At 28.5% G+C, this 19,465-nt stretch overlaps 1 protein-coding gene across 4 annotated transcripts in view; it reads right to left on the bottom strand.

Annotated features, from left to right (window-relative positions):
• Window positions 1-1,846: 1,846 nt before the first annotated feature.
• The window catches only part of Mink (Mitotic spindle and nuclear protein), a 20,441-nt gene continuing 2,822 nt past the window's right edge, over window positions 1,847-19,465 (bottom strand). For 2 of the 4 annotated variants that reach the window (XM_014436253.2, XM_014436255.2), the window contains 12 exons: window positions 19,359-19,415; window positions 19,224-19,277; window positions 19,021-19,077; window positions 16,085-16,138; window positions 13,551-13,622; window positions 11,359-11,439; window positions 9,885-9,974; window positions 9,717-9,803; window positions 7,992-8,062; window positions 5,813-5,855; window positions 4,782-5,280; window positions 1,847-2,737 (listed from right to left, as the gene is read on the bottom strand). In XM_014436253.2, the coding sequence (XP_014291739.1) occupies window positions 2,638-2,737; window positions 4,782-5,280; window positions 5,813-5,855; window positions 7,992-8,062; window positions 9,717-9,803; window positions 9,885-9,974; window positions 11,359-11,439; window positions 13,551-13,622; window positions 16,085-16,138; window positions 19,021-19,077; window positions 19,224-19,277; window positions 19,359-19,415 (1,265 nt within the window). In that variant the 3' untranslated portion in view covers window positions 1,847-2,637. The remainder of the gene's footprint in view (window positions 2,738-4,781; window positions 5,281-5,812; window positions 5,856-7,991; window positions 8,063-9,716; window positions 9,804-9,884; window positions 9,975-11,358; window positions 11,440-13,550; window positions 13,623-16,084; window positions 16,139-19,020; window positions 19,078-19,223; window positions 19,278-19,358; window positions 19,416-19,465) is intronic. The other 2 variants (XM_014436254.2, XM_014436256.3) reach the window with 2 other exon arrangements.

Consider the following 19,465-nt stretch of genomic DNA (forward strand, 5'->3'; position numbering starts at 1 on the left):
CTTATTGTGAACAAATTTTTATTTTCTCTTATTTAATACAATTTTAGTCAGTTGAAATATTTTTGTATCACTGCTCTATAGACTAAGATTTTATTATTTGAAGATTTCTAGTGAAGTATATGGCTGAAGTATTTCTACAATTTATTTTAATCTAAAAAAATTAAATTATTGTGCTAAAAAATAACATAATGTTAAGATCCATTTTCAGTATTTTTATAACCATTGCCTATTGAATTACTTCATAAATAGACAAAATTATTGAGAAAAAAAAAATATTCTATCCATGAATTTAGCATGCTTAATATCCTTTTTTTTTATAAAGTGATACAATTTTACGCTGCTAATACTTTGTCTTTGTGCCATAATCTACAAGTAATTCTTGATTTATCTTAATTGTGTTACAAGTTATTGGGATATGATTACATTATTTTGGCTAATGAATTGGTTTAATAATTACTCTGATATAATTTGTGTGTATGTATTAATGTAATGAACTTATCTTGGATGAGTTTTTAGTGATACCCACCTATGATTAATGAATTAGGCAGATATTCTGTAATCCTATAGATATTTCAGAATAAATAAATAAATATTTGTCTAATTTATTACATTATAAATTTGAACTTACGTTACAAGAGAATGAATTTATAAGACATCCATGCTTTAAAACCACTCAAATTTGTGTATTCAGAATGTAAAACATGGTTAATTATATTTTATGTAAATATTTTATTTTTTTTATTGTCATTCTTATTTAAAAAGATTGTTATTATAAAGTTATAAATTGAATAAATCACATTTTATTAATGAGAGGAAAACTTGATATTAACTCCCTCATTTTAGTTCATTTATTAAAACCTACATATTCAACAATTGAGTATTCTAGATAATTACAATTAATTGTGATCCTTTGGAGCCATAATGGTGGTGTATGTTATAGCACTCGACTATATGTGCTTCATAAAATTCACTTTTTATGGTCAAAACCCTCAATTATCACTAAAACTGCCTATAATGAATTCGGTTTCGGTAAATACTTCTCTGTAAACTAGAAATTCATAAGAGAAAACCTCGTAAAAATAAAAAGTCCTAGTACACTGCTTTTAGAATTGAAAATAATTATTTTAAATACAGCTGGTATATGAACAAGTTATTAGGAAGTTTCTCATTCCTATGTACTTGCCAATATTTTCGTATGAGAAACATTGCCTACGCTCAGCAAAATTGTATTTTTTTTATTGCCACTAACCTATAGTTAAATATTCAGCTTACAACGTAAAAAAGTAAAAGTATTAATAAAAAAAATAATAAATAAGTAAAAAATAAAAAAGTAATTTTCAGATGAGTACATTTATAATTCTTGTTACAAAAATATCTGCCAATCTAATTGGGGAAAGCAAGCTCTTCAAATTCTCATTACCATGCTAGTTACTTAGCTGCCCACCTTAGGTGGAATATCTAATGTTTCTGAAAGAAGGTGGATGGGACCAACATAAATCAAGATATTTACGTATATTATTATTTGTAAAAAAAAAAAAACGATCCTCAAATTCAAACTTTGAGTATATAATTTTTAATAATTAGTAGCTTATGATTACCCCACATCAGAAATAATGGGCGTTGATGACCTCAGGGTTTTACGCCCTTAAGCCCCAGACAACAACAACATCAGAAATATATATTTTTTTATGGGCTTTAAGCCTTTTCATGTCAAGATAGGAAAGGTTCAACTGTTGATATTCTGAAAGCACACAAATGGGACCAGACAATTCTGGATTTAGAAAGGCCATTATGACATAACAACTCTCATCAACTATATAACCAAACTATTCCACAAAAGCTTAAATATTTTAAACAAATTTTTATTGTTTCTTTGTCGAATTATCTAACCACACTAATTTTTTCATTTTCTTTTCATGGATTTCCTGATTTTTCTAGGTTACCAGACACACAATACAATTAAACTCCTACCATAGTTGCTAACACTGGATAGAAATAATTAATGAAGACAAGTATATAAAATATATAATCAAGTTTTAATAAGAAATTCCAATAGAAGTCTATTGTTTTCAATATACATAAATAATTTCAAAAATAAAATATGAACATGATTTTATAGTTCAAAAATTATGATTAAATATTATGTACAGAGATTAAAAATATTAAGTATAAATTAAAAGCTTTTAAAGAATTTAACACTTAAATACCATATTCCTTAAGTACTTTTCAAGTATTTCAATGAGGGTTGTGGTTGTAAACATGTGATAAATAATATTCATCAATTATTGAAGAAAATCTATATAATTGAGATCTAAAGTGTTAAAATTTCTTGAAGTGAAGAATACCATCATAGAGAAAGTCTTTTTTCCCCCTGATTTATTAAATAAATTCATAATTCTATTGGCTTGTTGTTTATATGGAATCTCTCTATTTAAATTATGCAAAAGTTAGCACTTTTAGTTGTTTGTTTTTTTAAAAATAATTTATACAAAAATTTTGAGACAAATATGGATGAATCATCTAAATTCATAATTAATTATAGATTAGGATATTAAAATAGATCTATACATCACAATGTAACATTAGAAATATAAATGTCAATCTTGATTAAAAACATAAGTAGTTTATAAAGAATAATTAAACTTTGGCTTTTCTCATAACCTCCATCTGAAGCTGGAATCTTTTATTCATCCTAACAGACTGCAAGAAATCTCTTCCTTTAGCTCGATTTCTTTCCCTACAATAACACAATCAATTATGAAAGATATAAAATCAAATTAAAAGAAAAGAAAATAGTTACACAAATAATTTAACTAATACTCAAATGGTATTTTAAAGTTAAGTATATAATAGTAAGACCAATGGATCACAGAGCAATAAATACTTTTTACTTTGACCCTCTTAATATTTATGTGAAATGTTAACTAATAAAAAAAACAAATATACCCATGTTTGCATCAGTCTTAAGTACTTTTAAAATGGTAGAAATATCTTTAACCATAGAAGTTGGTCGGCTAAATCTGGAAGTGCAAATAGCTAGTAAATAATAATAACATGAGCGATTCTATAGCCAGCTGAAGAAGCCTCCATAGACGTAGGAAGATCAGTTGAATGGTTGAAATCTGGAAGGCTATTCTCCGAGACAGAGGGGTTTTTAGTTGCCATTTAAGACCAGGTTATTGCTATCTGATATAAAGAAGGCATGCTCTAAAGGACACTATAATATGCGACAAATGTTGGTAATGCTGAACAGTGTAGTAATCACAACAGCATATCACAGGAGAATGTGCAGCGCTAACGAGTACAGAGTACTTCCAGAGGCGTAATAATGTGGCAACAATTTTCCATCAGGCCTTAGCAGCCTAAATTTAATCTATTGGATGTAAAGATACTATATTATTAGTATAGTCCAAGCAGGATATGTGAAAAGAATTACATTAAGTTGTATTGGGACAAATTATTAACAACTACACACAACAAACTACTATTACTGACACACAGAGCACCATAAAAAACCAGGCATACTCCTGATAAACAGGAAATAAAATAAACTAAGATTATAGATATTATGGTTCCAAATGATAACATTAGCTCTATGAGTGGATGAGAAGCTCTGCGAGTACCAGTTTTTGGTGGTCGAACTAAAGCAGCTGTACCATATAGAATGTGTAGTGGTAATGCCAATTATAATATCGACAAATGTGCTGATCCCAAAGTCAATGGTGGCAGGAACAGATGTAATGGAATTATGGAACAGAGGGTCAACAAGTGATTCTCTTAGATATATCGAGACTCATACAAAAGTTTTTAAATGTTTGATTAAATTTATATCTGTAGGTGATTGGACCATGTCTCTCAACTGAGCTCTGAATCCGGGATTGTGAGAAGAATTAACAAATAATAATAATGAATAACTATTCCAAATGACTCCAACTTACCACAAGGGTTGAAAAAATAAGAAAATATCAGGAGCTTGCCTTAAAGCTAAAAACACTTTATCATCTAGATAGAATAATAGTGACTGCAATAATTATTTCTTCTAATGGTCTTATATTGAAAAGTACAAGGGAAGAAACAGAATATCTTTAGCTTGGCCAAAAGAACCTGAACATGGCTCAAAAAAACAGTCCTTTCTGACACACTATTATATTAAGTGAGTGATATCAGTGTTTAGATTATTTGGAATTAAAAGTATTTCTATTTAAATGAAATAGTGGCATAAATAGGTTAATTTTACTAATTATGTTAAACTTAGACAGAATGGTCTTTAAATTTTCAATAGTTAGATGTGATGTGAGACTGTAAATTTATGGTTATATTTATATTATAAGATTGCCCGGTAAGCTGAAGGGTTGGTCATTTGAAGTATTAATAAAGAGTGTTGGGACTTAATTATGTATAATTAATTTTAATTGAATAATAATGACCAGACTCAAACAAGTTAAAAGATAATATATAAATAATCGCTATTGATAGATAGAACAAATTTCCATTTGATGATAAGATATATCATTACTTATATTGATTTACTATAACTTAGCCTCCACATTCAACCATTTCGGTAGTTAGCGATTTTAATAAACTACCCCTTAGATGTTTCAAGTGATTTAAAATGAATTCTAAATATTTTCAACATCATAAAACAAAACAATTTATTAAACTTCCAAAAAATGGTAACCTATTTACTTTTTTCTTTTAAGCACTAAGTGTATTTTAGATAATTTTATATTAAATATATAATATTAGATAAAAAAATAAATAAAACGATGTAAAGTACTTACACAGAAAAGGGATGCATTTTACTGGTTACAATATTCTTAACATTTTCAACTCTCTTTTTAGGATTAGAAGCAATTTTATTGGTAATATCTTTAACTGCACCAGATACAGTCTTTCTTTTTACTTTTGTCATAGGTGAATCTATGAACTTCAATTTATCTTTGACATCCGGCACACAACTCTTTCTTATATTTGCATTTTTCTGAGTGTCAGTAGTTACACTGAGCTTCCCTCTGTTAGGAGTAAATGATGTTGATTTTGGTTCTACAGCAGTCGTTGGCAAACCAAATTTTACAGGTATACGACTTATAACTAAAGACGCTCCTTTAGGTTTAGTTTCAGCAATGGAATTTAGCTTAACAGGTGTCAAAAGAGCCTTTGTTCTTTCTGCCTTCCTTTTAGTGTGTTCTACTATGGATTCCATTTTAGAGAATTCACGCAAGTGAATAGCTTTAAAATTTGGTAATTTGCTAGGCGTTATTTTTTTTTCTATTCTTCCTCCTAAAATATTAAAATAAAACTAATTAACAACTTTAATGTTTAAGTGCTTCATGCAAGATAAATAGTATGCCTATCTGAAAAGTCAGATAAGTAAGGCTACCACGGAGGGCAGGAGTGGAGGGTTTCATGCCATTTTTCAATTTCAGGCACTTTTTAAATATTCCTCGATAAAACTATCTTAAATTCTCCTCTTTCCTCTTTTAAGCTAATATTTCAAAAGTGATATAGGACCATTGCTCCCGGGGGTCTTGGCAGGGCGGGTCTGGCTAACATATATAGTACTTAAAAACATATATAATAATGTATGCATATTCTGCTGACATTCAAAATTTTATTAGTCCTAAAAGATTTAACAATAATGGCAAATTTGTATAATGGGAAGGGAAAAAATAAAAAATATTTTTTTCTAGCTCAAGGGGTTATTTGAAACCGTGCCTGGTTTTCTAGAAAAGCTATATTACTCTATTTTCATAAGTATATATTATATCTGAGTATATAAAAAAATATTAGTTCAGTAAAAATATACGATTACCTTTAACAGACGTTTTATGTATCCTCGTTGGAGTAGCGGATACCTGCAAATGAATATAAATTACATTGAATTACAAGTTAATATGAAATTTTAAATAAATAATTAATTTATAAAAATATATTGCTCTAAAAGCTAATACAAATACTATGAGTCAAAACTTAATTAGTACAAGGGGGAATAAAATACAAACAATTTCATTCAAGATGCATTTCTCAGCAAAAATGGTGCAGTGAGAGCCACATGCAAATGCATTAGTACATGATAAATGGAAAATTAAATTTTGCTTATTCAGGGAAAAACATATTTTTCATTTGGTGAGTTAACATTAAAAGCATTTTCTTATCATATTCAAAAATCTTTCTTTTGGGGTTGGACCTTTCAGACTGTTGGGTCCTCCAAAAGTAGAATTTAGGATTGAGGTCAATGAAAAACAAAAATACCTAAAAACTTATTTATAGCGCCAAAGTTTCTATCAGAATTTCAAACCTTCAATAACAAAAACAAGATAACAGATAATATAGGTACTAAGAAGTACTGAAGAAAATGCATAGAGAAATATTATAAGAATATTGAAACTGTATATAATATACAGAGAAAATAGTTATATTAAAATTAAGAATGAAAAAAGAAAATATAGCTATGAGAATCAACTATATAAATGGATGTACAAAATTGGAAGTTAGTAATATAAATAACAGTATTAGATATGGTGAACATAGCAAATAAAGTGGATGACAGAAGTCAAAGTTGGAGTACTAAGTCACACTGACTTTGACTTCCGTCTATCAAAACAGGTATGAATTCTGTCTCGTTCATTTTCATTTTCATTTTTATTCTTATTCCTTTTTATCTCTTAATTTGTACTTTCTTTAATGTATCTTCTCTTTATCTGTTATTATTACCGTTTTCATTTATTGTTTATAACCTTTAATTTTTCTTATTTAATTTTTATGTTTCACTGTATACCCTGGTAATTTTCCATTTACTTCTTTTACTTATGTTAAGCCTTTTTAAGCCCTGACGAAGCCCTGCAACGTGGGGGGAAACGTTGGCTCAAATAAAAATAGTACATAATATTACTATTTGAGTTTAATTTGACCACACCCGGACCATATTACATTTATTGATACACATGGTCATACAGCAATCTACCATCGTTTTTCTTTATATTACTTCAATTTTAAATAATCTCCAATTTTGTTTATTTGGTTGAGTTTCAAATCTGCAATTATTTTCTTTTTTAATTTTAATATTACTATTTTCCCTTTGTATTATTATATACAGTTTCAATATTTTTATAATATTACACTTTGCATTTTCTTCAATAATATCATGTTATCTAATTATGCTTCTTGTTTTTCTGTAATTCCATTTAATCATTATGGCTGTAATCTTGTTTTAGTTCTTAACCCTGATGAAGGCCTGAAATTCAGGCTGATAATTTTGACTACAGAAAATTTTAATGGACAAGGATTATCAAAGCTACCGAATCATGAAAATAATGTGTAGATCTTGCAGGAGAAATGTTGAATATATGTTATGTAAATAACATTACTCAATAAACATAAAAAGTAAGAAAGAAAAGGCTTAGTGAACAAATTTAATAGTGAATAAGTTTAAATGATGATACAACCAATCACTGTCCACACACGTCCAATGACCTCCCTGCAAACTAGGATTTGGACCCACATGAGCCATAACATAATCCTCTCATATAAATTTCAATCTACGAATCAACTAGTTAAGATTAACATTGATATTTCATGGCATACAGGAAGAAGTGAGAGAGAATTCCTTAACCCTTCCTCTCCCCATATGTCTACAGGATTTGTATAGGTATGTATGGTTAGCTTAGTTTCATCCCTGATTTTTTTTTTTTAATAGGAGTTTAGACATTCATTCTTTAAAGCCCAAATTCAGGCACCATTATTTTAAAAGCGATAATTATGAATTTTTAATTTGGGAATTTTTCTTTTTCCGCAAATGTTTAGATCATTTTTTATCAATTTTTAATTTTCTTAGATTACAATAACAGAACATAAGCAGTCTTATTTTCTCTTATTTCTTTACTCACATTACTTATACTGTTTTGTTGAAGTTTTACGATCCCATGATCTGTTCCAGACTCTGTCCCTTTCAATGATTTATAAAAAATACTGTAAATAATATTAGTAATTACCATATTGAGAGAAAAATTCTTTTGTGTTTTTGAACCTCTACTGGATGGCCTTCTTTCACTTTGGGCAGTTCCTAGAAACATAAAGATTAACCATAATTCAGAGCAATAAAAAAAAAGGAATCTTTGAAAAATTACATTAAATGATAAATTTAAATAATTAACTATACTATACTTAACCAAATAACCAATCTGAAACTGTGAGATTTGATTTCAATTGGTTAAAGAGTCATCTCTAAATCAAAATAATTTATTAATTCAACTAACATTTGGAAAAATTAATAGAGTTGTTCTATAGCAACACTTTTTTAAAATAACTAGACAGGTTTAGTAATCAGTTATTAGAGGTCAGGGTTTACTGCTGCCACTAGTACAATAGAAGATTAAACCACCTGTGAAACTACTAAACAAGAATAAAGCCAAAACTTGAACTAAGGCTACATTTCTGTATTCAGAAAACATTATGATTGTTTCAACTTTTGTACAATTCTCTTTCTCATTAAGGATTGAATCGCCCAAGGAGTATATTTATATTCAGATAAAATTGTTTATCAGTAATACTCCACTTTCACTTCTCTATTTACCAAATTATTGACTTAAGAATTTCCAGAAAGTACAATAATGCCATTGTTAAGAGTTCTGAATCATTACTCCAACATGACATATGAATGTGTACTCAATTATAAATATTATTCTACAGTGTTATAACCTATAGTCAGGGTCAAGTCAAAAGTATAAATATATCTGCTTTCAATTAAATAAATTAAAAATATTGTTATAATTATTTTCAGTAATTTAGATAAATAAACAATTTAATAATACATCATGAGGAGTTTATAGTTGATTCAATAAGAGAAGATGGTTAGAGGTGCGGTCAGTAATGATGCACAAGTATAACTTATTTTATTTGTGCCGACATTTCGACCAAGTTTTCAGGTCTTGATCAGGGTTAAAACAAAAATGAGATAACAAACTTAATTCAGAGAAAAATAAAATTATAAAAAACAAACTTTTGTTTTCAGCCTTGATAAAGGCCTGAAATGTTGACATAAATAAAATAAGTTTTATTTATATATATTTGAAATAGAAAGTCATAGAAGGTAACTGAGAAGGATGAATAAAAGGTCTGTTATAACATGAGTTAAACTAGCAGGCGCATATAGACTGAGTTTTTGGCTTCGCCTCTTGATAACATTTTATTACAAACCATAGCTAATAAATGATTACTTATATTAACCTTACTCACTGCAAATAATAGCAATATTTCTTATTTTCTTAAATGTAAAAGAGGTATACAAATAGTTCTGACCTCCTTACTATTACTGAATTAAATGAACCAGAGGGGTTACTAAACTCACCCAAGAGATCAACAAACTCCCAACAGATTCTTTACACTTGAGGTCAGAACCTAAATTACCATAAATATGGATCTCTTACTGGTGGCAGGTTCTTTCCAACAACAATAATCAACCATTTTCTTGGTTCTTGTATGTGAGTAGATACCCATTTGCCACATTAGAGTAGTACCGTGGAACTTGCATCTTCCCATCTATAATTTCCTCCTATCCAGACACCCTCTCAATTTTCATGAAGATTTATAAAATAATATCATAGAAACAGCTTAAAATTATTCCTATTTTTTCTGAGTAAGATGCAGTAAAATATCAATACGATAATGCTAAAATCTTTACCAACTTATATATATATATAATAATATTTTTTATTTACTTTTATTTTCTATCCTCTGGCCGATAGATTTTACTGAAGCAACAGAACGATGAATAGAACTTCTGGTCCTGACAGGTGAACAAGTGGCTGTGGTAAAAACAAATATAGAATAAATAAATAATAAAGAAAATGCTATTATAACAATAAATATAACATCAAATTAAATACCTGCTCCCTTTACAATGTATGGTTTAACTGGAGTGTTCTTTAATTCTTTGCAAACAATTCCAGGCATTTCTTCGGATAAGGTATTTTTGTCTGAAACATATGATTTTAAATTTAAAATAACAATTGGATAAAAGTTAAAACAATGACTAAAAATAGTCCTTAGCAGCTAAATGTTTCTTTCTACAAATCCACATTCTTAATGTAAAGTATAACAAAAAAAACACTAATCAGCTTCCTTTAAGATGAAGGATTGCTTAACGTGTTCACAGTGAAAGGCATACAATGAAGCTGAATTCAGAAATAATATTAGAGATGCAATGTTAAATTTTCTCGGAAATAGAAATTTGTAGGATTTGTTACTAGATGGCTATGTGGATCAAAATTGTTTAACATCCTTTAGAATAGATATTACAAAGCATAAACCTAATGCTTTTTATAGAAATAATTTTTTTTTTCTGACAAAACTAAACGTATCTTTTGTTTGTTATTCTCATTTTGTATAAATAAAATTATATTTTTTTGATTAGTCATATAAACAAACAAGTACTACAGAAACTTGTTGAGACTTTAGTAACAGAAGCAAAGCAAATCAGATAACAAAATAAATGCAAAAAGCATAATGAAAACGTCTACCAATTATATGGGTCAGTACAGCTTCCTTACTATTTCCATCTACTTTTTTATCTCCTTATTTTCTTTGTTGAAAGTTTCTTTTTTGGGGGAAATTATCCTTTTTCTACATATTTCTATTATGTATGCAAATACTATCTATATTTTAAGATTTGTGATTAGTCATTTGAAAATAAATTCCATGGAACGAGTAAACAACAGAAGTAAATCAAATTAGATAAAGTTAACATTATTCCTCAACTTTTCTCAAATATAGACCAACCATTTTCGATCGATATATAGGTAAATGAAGAAAAATATGTTAAGGCATGCTTAAGTAATAGGCATAATCTGATGAAATTGACATTAAACTAATTACATACTAATCCCCAACTTTCCTCCTAATTTCGGACAAATCGGACCAGTTGTTATAATAATATAGGTATACCAAAGAAAATATGTAGGAAAATTGATATGGGTCCAACCTGCATAACTGCTGAAAATTCTATCCAAATTGGATTAACAGTTTGAGTAATAATGCCCAAACACAAATTTGTTCCTTGAAGTCTAAAACATAAAATGTGAAAGTAACTTTTTTTTTTTTAAATTCCTGTATGAATAGAAATCTTCTCCACCTTCAGTAGTGAGAAAGCAAAGATTGATATTAACCAAAGAAATATCACAAGACAGAAGAAAAAGTACTAATTTCACATTACTGAACTCATATTCTTGATGATGGTTTCAATGGGACAATAAAAATTAACATCATGGAAAAAGTTTAGAAAGTAAAACGAACAAGCTTGAAGCAAAAGAATATAGAAATTACAAAAAAAGATAAAAAAAGCCAATAACATGTTTAACTTACTTGGTTTTTCTATACTAAAGGTGCCTTGTCTTAATACAGTAGGTGTGGTAGGTGTTACGGTTTTATCAAATAATTTTTCTTCTGAAAAATAAAACAAATTACTAAGGGTTCCAACAATATTGTATCTGTGATTATTGATAATTTACAATAAGCTAATTTACTAAATAAAATAAGGTAAACATAGATAGCTAAAGGTTTTAAGAAAAATAGTATTAAACATCATTGGAAAAGCTTTACAAAAATAGAATTGATGATAAGTGAGAGAAACTTTAGTCTTCATGCGGTAAATTCAGAAGTGTGGTTAAAGTAATAGTTTCTGGACACATTACTCAGAAAATAGTACAATCATTCAATATTTTATTGGCAACCAATGCTTGTACTGATAAAGTAAAGAGTCAGATAATCATTTTGTTAGGTATGCTAGAAACTAGGTATGGCTTTATGCAGTATATAGGAAACTGTAGTTCCATAGTCTACGATTTTAAGCAACAATGACGGAAAATAATACCTTCATTCATAAATTGAAGCATCACAGGATAAATAAGCATTAAAATTAAAGGAACAACATAAAAGATTAACCTAAGTACTAAAAATAAATAAATGACTTAAAAACCGAAAGGTTTGATGCCAATACTACCAATTATTATCCAAACACGTCTTTACCCATCGAATTAGTACTAATTGTAGTTTTAGCAATTTGGCCATTACTACCCCATTTGTTAAATTTGTTTTTCTTTTCTTCCACTGGCCCAAGACTCCCATTAGAATCCTGCACTGATTTCTTTAATGTGCTATGATGCTGTAACCTCAGTTATATTTACTAGGAGAAGTTCCTTCAATTTAGAATTGTGTAGCCACTTGTTTAGTGATCCTTCATCAATCCACATATTCCACACAGTACTTTATTTTCAAAAAGTTGTCACATGTCCCGCCAATCTTAACCTCCTAGCCTTCATGCCTTCATCATACCATGAGATATAGACTGACCAGTCTCTGAAAGTAGTTCACTGTTGTTTGTTCTTCTCCATATATTAAGGCTCTGGTCCTAGATTGCTCTAGTAATTGTACAGAGGACATTTCTTATAATCACTATCAATGATACATATACCTTTGTCACTTATTTTTAAATCAATTGACATAATAACCCATCATTGGGTCTTAGCCTCCTCAAGCAGCTTCTACTAGTTTAATTGGTGCAGCTGTCCTCCAATTCCGAACAGCAACCAGGGTCTTCAAATCTTTCTTAACACCATCTACTAGCCTCTAGATCTGATGCCTTACATTTCTTCGCCAATATGTTTTTTTTTTATGTTCCAAGGAGGCCTATCCTTGCGACATAGTCTATTCAGCATAGCTGAATAACTTGACTACATAACGTCAGCCTCATTTAGCAAAAAGTATACCACTCAGTTCACACACATTCTCCATTTTCACTGAGTGGTAAGTAACCACAGGTCAAATCAGAGTCTTATAAAATCTTGTTTTTGTGGTTCTTGAAATTGAGCTATTTCCTGGATATAACCTCAAATCATTCAAAAGAGGAGGGACTGACTTGGATATTATCTTCTTTGGCACCTCTAGCTCGAAAAGCAATCATGTATTAGGTTTTAGAGCTAACAAAGCTCAACAAGTCTTAACTTCATAGCCATATTTGATAATAGGCAAGGAAGCCTTTTTCTTTCTACTGCAACTTTGAATCTCCCAACAATATCAATGTCATCAGCATTGGCCATATTCAATTATCTTTTATTAATTTATCTGTATTACTTATGTTATATCTATTAACTGTATCACTTATTAGATCATTAATTATTTTCTTATTAATTGAATTAATTAAAAAACAATACATACATTTATCTCTAGTATTTTTTCTTTACATCTTAATCATGATGTCTCAAATGATAAGAAAACATTTTTATGAATTGAGGTTTTTGCAGCTGTCTTTTCTAAGGATTGATTTCATAATTTATGAAAGGAATCTCAGGGAAGTTTGTTTTCTTAAGGGAATGATTTTGAGATTAACTCCTGTTTGAAAGTAAAACATTAAAATAACAAACTTTTACCATTGCAAAGTTTTCATTCAGTCAATTACTAAATTTTATGACCGAATGCCCCGAATGCAAACACATAAATATTTAAAAAATCAACAAGTCTCTTTTGAATGAAAAGGATTGAAATAAAATTTAACTTACTAGGTTTATCTAAATTAAAAGTGTTTTGTCTTAAAACAGATACTTCAGACTTAGCAAAAGACAGGTTTTCTTCTGAAAAAGAAAAAAAATCAAATAAAAGCTGTATAATAAAGAATAATATAAAAATGATTCAGAGCAGTGTAAAATTTTTCAGCAGTTAATTTTAGTTCTACATTAAAGATAAAATTTTAAACATAATTTTGACATATAATATTAAATCAAAAAAATAATTTACTCAGCAAGAAAAAACATCAGGTCTATGTAATGGCACGATTTTTGTTTTTAACAACTTTATTCCAATTAATAAAAATTAAACTGTTTAAAAAAAAATCTAGTGTTTTTTTCTCTAAAAGTTATTAAATTTATGATTTCAGTTTTTATCATCCTTTCATTTTCTTTCTACAAACTATATTATTAATTAATAAGAGATTCTTGCTCCAACTTATTAACCATACGTTATATTCAAAATATTCAGATTGCTTTCGCAAGAACTCCATAATGTATGAAACCTTAATTTAGCATCTGAAGGCTTTAGATGAGAAAGAAATAATCTCTCTTAATCACTCGTTTATACCTGCATATTCATCATTATTAATACTGTCACAGTTTGCTAAATACATCAAAATATAAAATTATTTTGATATTCAGGAAAATTTCAAGAGCATTGCACTTAAGAAAAATATTACACTACCAGAATTCCAAAAAACTGATGCTAACTGCAGACAAACACAAATGTCTAACACATAGGATTTTAATAAACTAAATGGCAGATGAAGAGGTCATTTATGACATCATCACAGAAGAGAGGAATGGAACCAAAATCACTCCTATTACCCCAGCGGCTAGATAAAAGATAGCTACATTTTCAGCTTCCCATGGACAAAACCTGTGGCGGCCAAAGTAAAATATTGCTTCAACTGGACAGGGGCTTGCTATGGAAAATCACTGAGATCTACACAGGTTACTGTACACTTAATAAACAGATATTTAACCATAAGCTTACAGGATCACCTCTTGCAGATTCTGTACCACTGGGGATGAAACAGTATACCATATCATATGCTGGTGTGACCGATTTTGCAATGTTTGGCATGGTTCGCATCATGGACCCCAAACAGTGCAAATTGAATAAACCTTTAAATATAATTAAACTCATATAATCTACTAATTCCAAGCTTTCAATAGCTTGTAATAACATTGTTAATGTTATAATGTTGACAAAATAGGTCTTTAAGCCATATTTCAAAAATATTAACAGCACTTATTAGAACAATATTGACTGTGGATGCAATAGTTCTGATAAGTTGGGAAAAGTCTTAGCAGAGAAACAAATAACAAAATGGAATAGGTTCTCATCCTAAAATATAATAATCAAGTCATGCACTATAAATTGCTCAGTCCTACTATAATTGAATTGAAATAGAATTTTTTCTCACTCCAGTAATAAATTACTTATAATCTCACTTACCCCAATAATATAGATGTTCAATTAAAGAAAATGATACTTTAATTTCTTCATTGCTCCTTTATTGCTTACAAAAAAATTTAAGAGCAGGTAAAGAAAATTAAAAACAAAAAAAAAAATGTAATGAAACATTTAAAGTAAATTCACTAATTAATCACACTAGTTTAAACAATATACATAGATATAATACATACATAAAAAAATATATAACTATATGGAATATAAGTATACAAAGTTAGAGAAGGTATTCATAATTAAAAGATACAAAAAGATAATTATATGATCTACATCCTAAAATATAAACATTTGATTATGGTTCAGTTCATAATCTTTATGAATTTTAAATTCAATTAATACCACAATAATGTAATAATAATAACAATAAATTTTCCAAACTTGTACTTACATATTTCAACAATCAACAATTAAATCATATTTCATAAGTAAAATGTTAATAAATCTTATATAAAAATATTTTTATTGATATACATACGCACCACTATAATTTAAAAGCCAAAAGCACCATGAGAACAACCACATATTGAATGTCCATTTTAAAATAAGAAGAAAGCTTAATGAGGACAAAGTCCATTGAATGTATAAGCTTTCAAAATCAAAACAAAGCATAAATAAACTACAGAATATTTAATAGCACACTAAATATTAATAAAAAAAAAAAAATTATCAGAACTAAGCTGTATAAGTTATAATGAGCTAAACAATTCTTTAAGAAGAAAAATGGTCATCAATAAAACACGATGCAGTGTATAATCTTTTCATTATTGAATACACTTGCCACCAAAGAAAACAAATTATAGATTAAAATAAATATTGTTCTTAAGCAATATAGAAAGCTATTGAAATTTAAGTGACAATATAAGCTAGTAAAACCACATACAAAAATTATTGGATTTTAATAAATATACTATTACAAAGGATATCCTTAAAATGATAATGAAATATGAAGATTCGCAAGTATTAAACTTAATACCAAACAAATAGAGAAATAGGCTGAAAGAATCATTTAGAGGCATCAATGATTTTACTAAATTATCAAAAATTAACTTACTGTTACCGGTACTCTGAAGGTCATCGTCGACTACAGACATATTAGCACCTGAAACTAAAACATTTCATATATTATTTTTGTTGGATAAATTCTTTTTGCAGATAAAATACTGAACCGATGAACAAAATGATGGTTAAGTTCTAATGAGATTTTTACATAAAATCTGCTGTGTAGCCACACCAAAAATTGTACAAGATGCTACCGTTAATTTAAAATTATTTAAGAACCAAAATTTTATTGGAACATATGTCCCATAAATCTCCTAAAAATTGCAGAGAAAAGGTTTTTTTCTAAATTATTATTTGAAAAATAACTAGTTTCTCCCACTCTTGAAAAAATCAAATTCAGAACATTATTAGCAAAAATAAAGTATACTAAACAACAAAATACTGATCCAGAGATTGAAGAAGTTAAACGGGTAGTTTACTTTAAATACTTTCAGCTATAATGTTTTAGAATGAATTTTGATTTTTAGGGAAAAACTTTACAAAACATTACAAATATTGTGTTTCCAATGAGTTATTGAGTTCAGTAAATGTATTAAAACCAAATTGAAATACTATAATGTACTTAACATCTCTTTTTCTTTGTGAAAAAGTGTTGGAATTTATTTGGGTGGGGAGGGGAGGTAAGAGAATGTTAGTTTAACATGATGATTGTATTATATAGGAGGAAAGATAGAAAGATGGACATAAAGGAGTAGTTAAACTACCAATTTCAAACATGGTAAAAATACAATACTGAGTAAAGTGTTTTTCAAAATGTAGATGGAAAATTGTGGAACACAATAAAAAAACTAATATCAATTCAAAGGTAGAACGATTTTTCATCACTAATACAATCTCATTACTTATAGTTGTTAAATGAGGTCTCATTATTACCTGTATTACTTATTCAACTTTTTATATGGGTTATTTTTAAGTAATCATATAACTAAGAAATATTTCATACAAAATTGGAGGAGAGGAACAGAATAGGATCCTATGCCTTTGAGAAAGAAATCTATGCTAGGTAGCCTTAGACAGTATGCACATTAAGAAACCAATTACTAGCTGGCCTAGAACCTGTAAATCCTTGCTTTATTAAAATATGATAAAAACCTAGTTTCGAGAGAAATTTCCCCATAGGTCAGCTTGTATTACCCTTTTACTACAAGTAATGCTTCATTCAAGAAATAAATAACATAAAGAATGCAAAACTTAGCCTTGATGATGTTTAAGTAAATGAAATCTTAATAAGAGATATTGTATAAATCAATGAATGTCCTTCAAATATATAAATTCATGTAGTGCTAAGTATCTATAAACATACTGGCATTATCTGTCATATAGAGCCAAATAAGACAGATTATTCCAACTAATAGCTATTTGTTAGAAAAAGATCACCTTACTAGCACAAAATGGCTTTTATGAATGTAAAAAAGTTCTGTCTGAATTTAGATAAAAATGTAAATTACATAATACACTTAAAACACAAAGTATTTATTCTCCTTGGAGTTTAGTTTTGATCAATGTTCGAGCATCTTGTAAATTCCAAATACTAAAAATGTTGATTTTTTCTATTATTGGAACCTTTTATTGCTGATTTTACCTCTCCATATGCCTTGAAATTCTTTTATTTTAGAAAATGATCAAGAGACTTAAAAAGTAGTAATCCGATACAGAATAATACTGGGATAAAAAAGATAATAATGAGAAAAAAGAAGACAGACAGGAAAACTCAATACTACAATTGATCATTTTGGATATGTGGAGTCTGGAATTGTCAAGGTGCAAAGTAACATCTTTCTGGTTCACTAAGGCCGGATGTTTAAACAGTAAAGAACCACATAATCCATCACAATGATGAAAGCAGACTTCTCCAGCGATAGTTTTAATGGTAAAAAATAAATGTTTACACAAAATAATATGTTTCTCTCTATCATAGGTATAACAATCCTTTGACAGAGTCAATTTATCTCTTGTATTTTTAGTTTATATAACATTAAAAATAATGGAATGAAACGTTTCCCTGGCTAACCCCCCCCCCCCCTAAACACCGAATAAAGAACAGTCTTATCTAACCTTTGAAACATTTAATAAAAACTGGTAGAGGTCTCTTTGATAAAAAAAAAAAAGATGAATCAAACAACATTGAAAAAATTGCTAAAATCGGAAATCGGCATGAAACCCACCCTTTCCACCTTAGAATAGCCTACCTTATCTTACCTTTAAATTATTATCTTTTATAGCGAATATTAGTCAATGTAAGACATGTCACAATCTCTCAAAGATCATAACACCAAAAATCATAGAAGGGAAGGCGACTTCCCAGGCTACTTGTGCCCTATAAATCAGTCAGAACTGTTTTTACAATCCAGCAAGTGTTCCAAATGAAATTAAAATATATTAACTTCAAAACTAATTGAGAAAATGTTTAAAAGATAGATCAAATTACAATAAATAGTGTATCTTCAGATAGTGAAATTAACAAATTGTGAACTAAATAGTACTAAGCTTTTTGTTGAAGATTTATATCTGAAACACCCTGGCGGATGTGGATTTGGGATATTTGCTGTTCCCTTTAACTAGTTGATTCCAATCAAACTCGAAACGAGAGAGAATGAATTTGTGAATAAGATCTGCTTTTGTCTTAAAACTAGTTTTAAAGACAAAACCAGCTGAGTTGAATTGAATAAACTAGAGAGTGAGAAACAGACCTGTCTTAGAATATACTCTTAGTGTTAGTAGAATGTAAAAACAACATACAAGAAAAAATAATTTTATAATAGCTAAAAATTAAAAACGAATTACCTACATTAACGTCAAATGTTTCTCTTCTAATAGAGAAACATTAATGTCCAATACTTCTAATAAAAGACAAAAAATACATTTAATTCAAACTTGCTAACAAATCTCTAAAGAAAATAACAATAACTTTAGTCAAATTTTACTCACCCTCACCAATATTACCACAAATTTTTTCAACTGTTTCATCAACTCTAAATTGAGAACCTGAGAAAAAGAATAGAAATAAATTTTTAAAAACTTCAAAGAATAATAATTGATACTCGAACAAAGAATATATATTAAAACTTTGGTTTTATTGCCATAATACTATGACAAATGAAAATTCATCAAAAGTTAGCAAGTAAACTTACACGGAATGATGTCAAACGTCTCTCTTCTAAGAGCTGCAGGACTAGTAGTCAACACTAAAGATAAAATATGGTTTCAATTTATCTATAATTATGTGTACATTATGGTATTTCATATAAAATTACAATAAAACTTACTGTTCTCAAAATAATCAGTTTTCTGGTTGGTATCAACTAGGTTTGTATCACTTTTGTCTAAACAAACAAAACAGATAATCAGTCAAACCAATTCCAAAATTTAAAAC

The sequence above is a fragment of the Halyomorpha halys genome, unplaced genomic scaffold (genome assembly GCF_000696795.3).
Source record: "Halyomorpha halys isolate HHAL.00 unplaced genomic scaffold, Hhal_1.1 Scaffold1847.1, whole genome shotgun sequence".
Taxonomy (NCBI): Eukaryota; Metazoa; Arthropoda; class Insecta; order Hemiptera; family Pentatomidae; genus Halyomorpha; species Halyomorpha halys.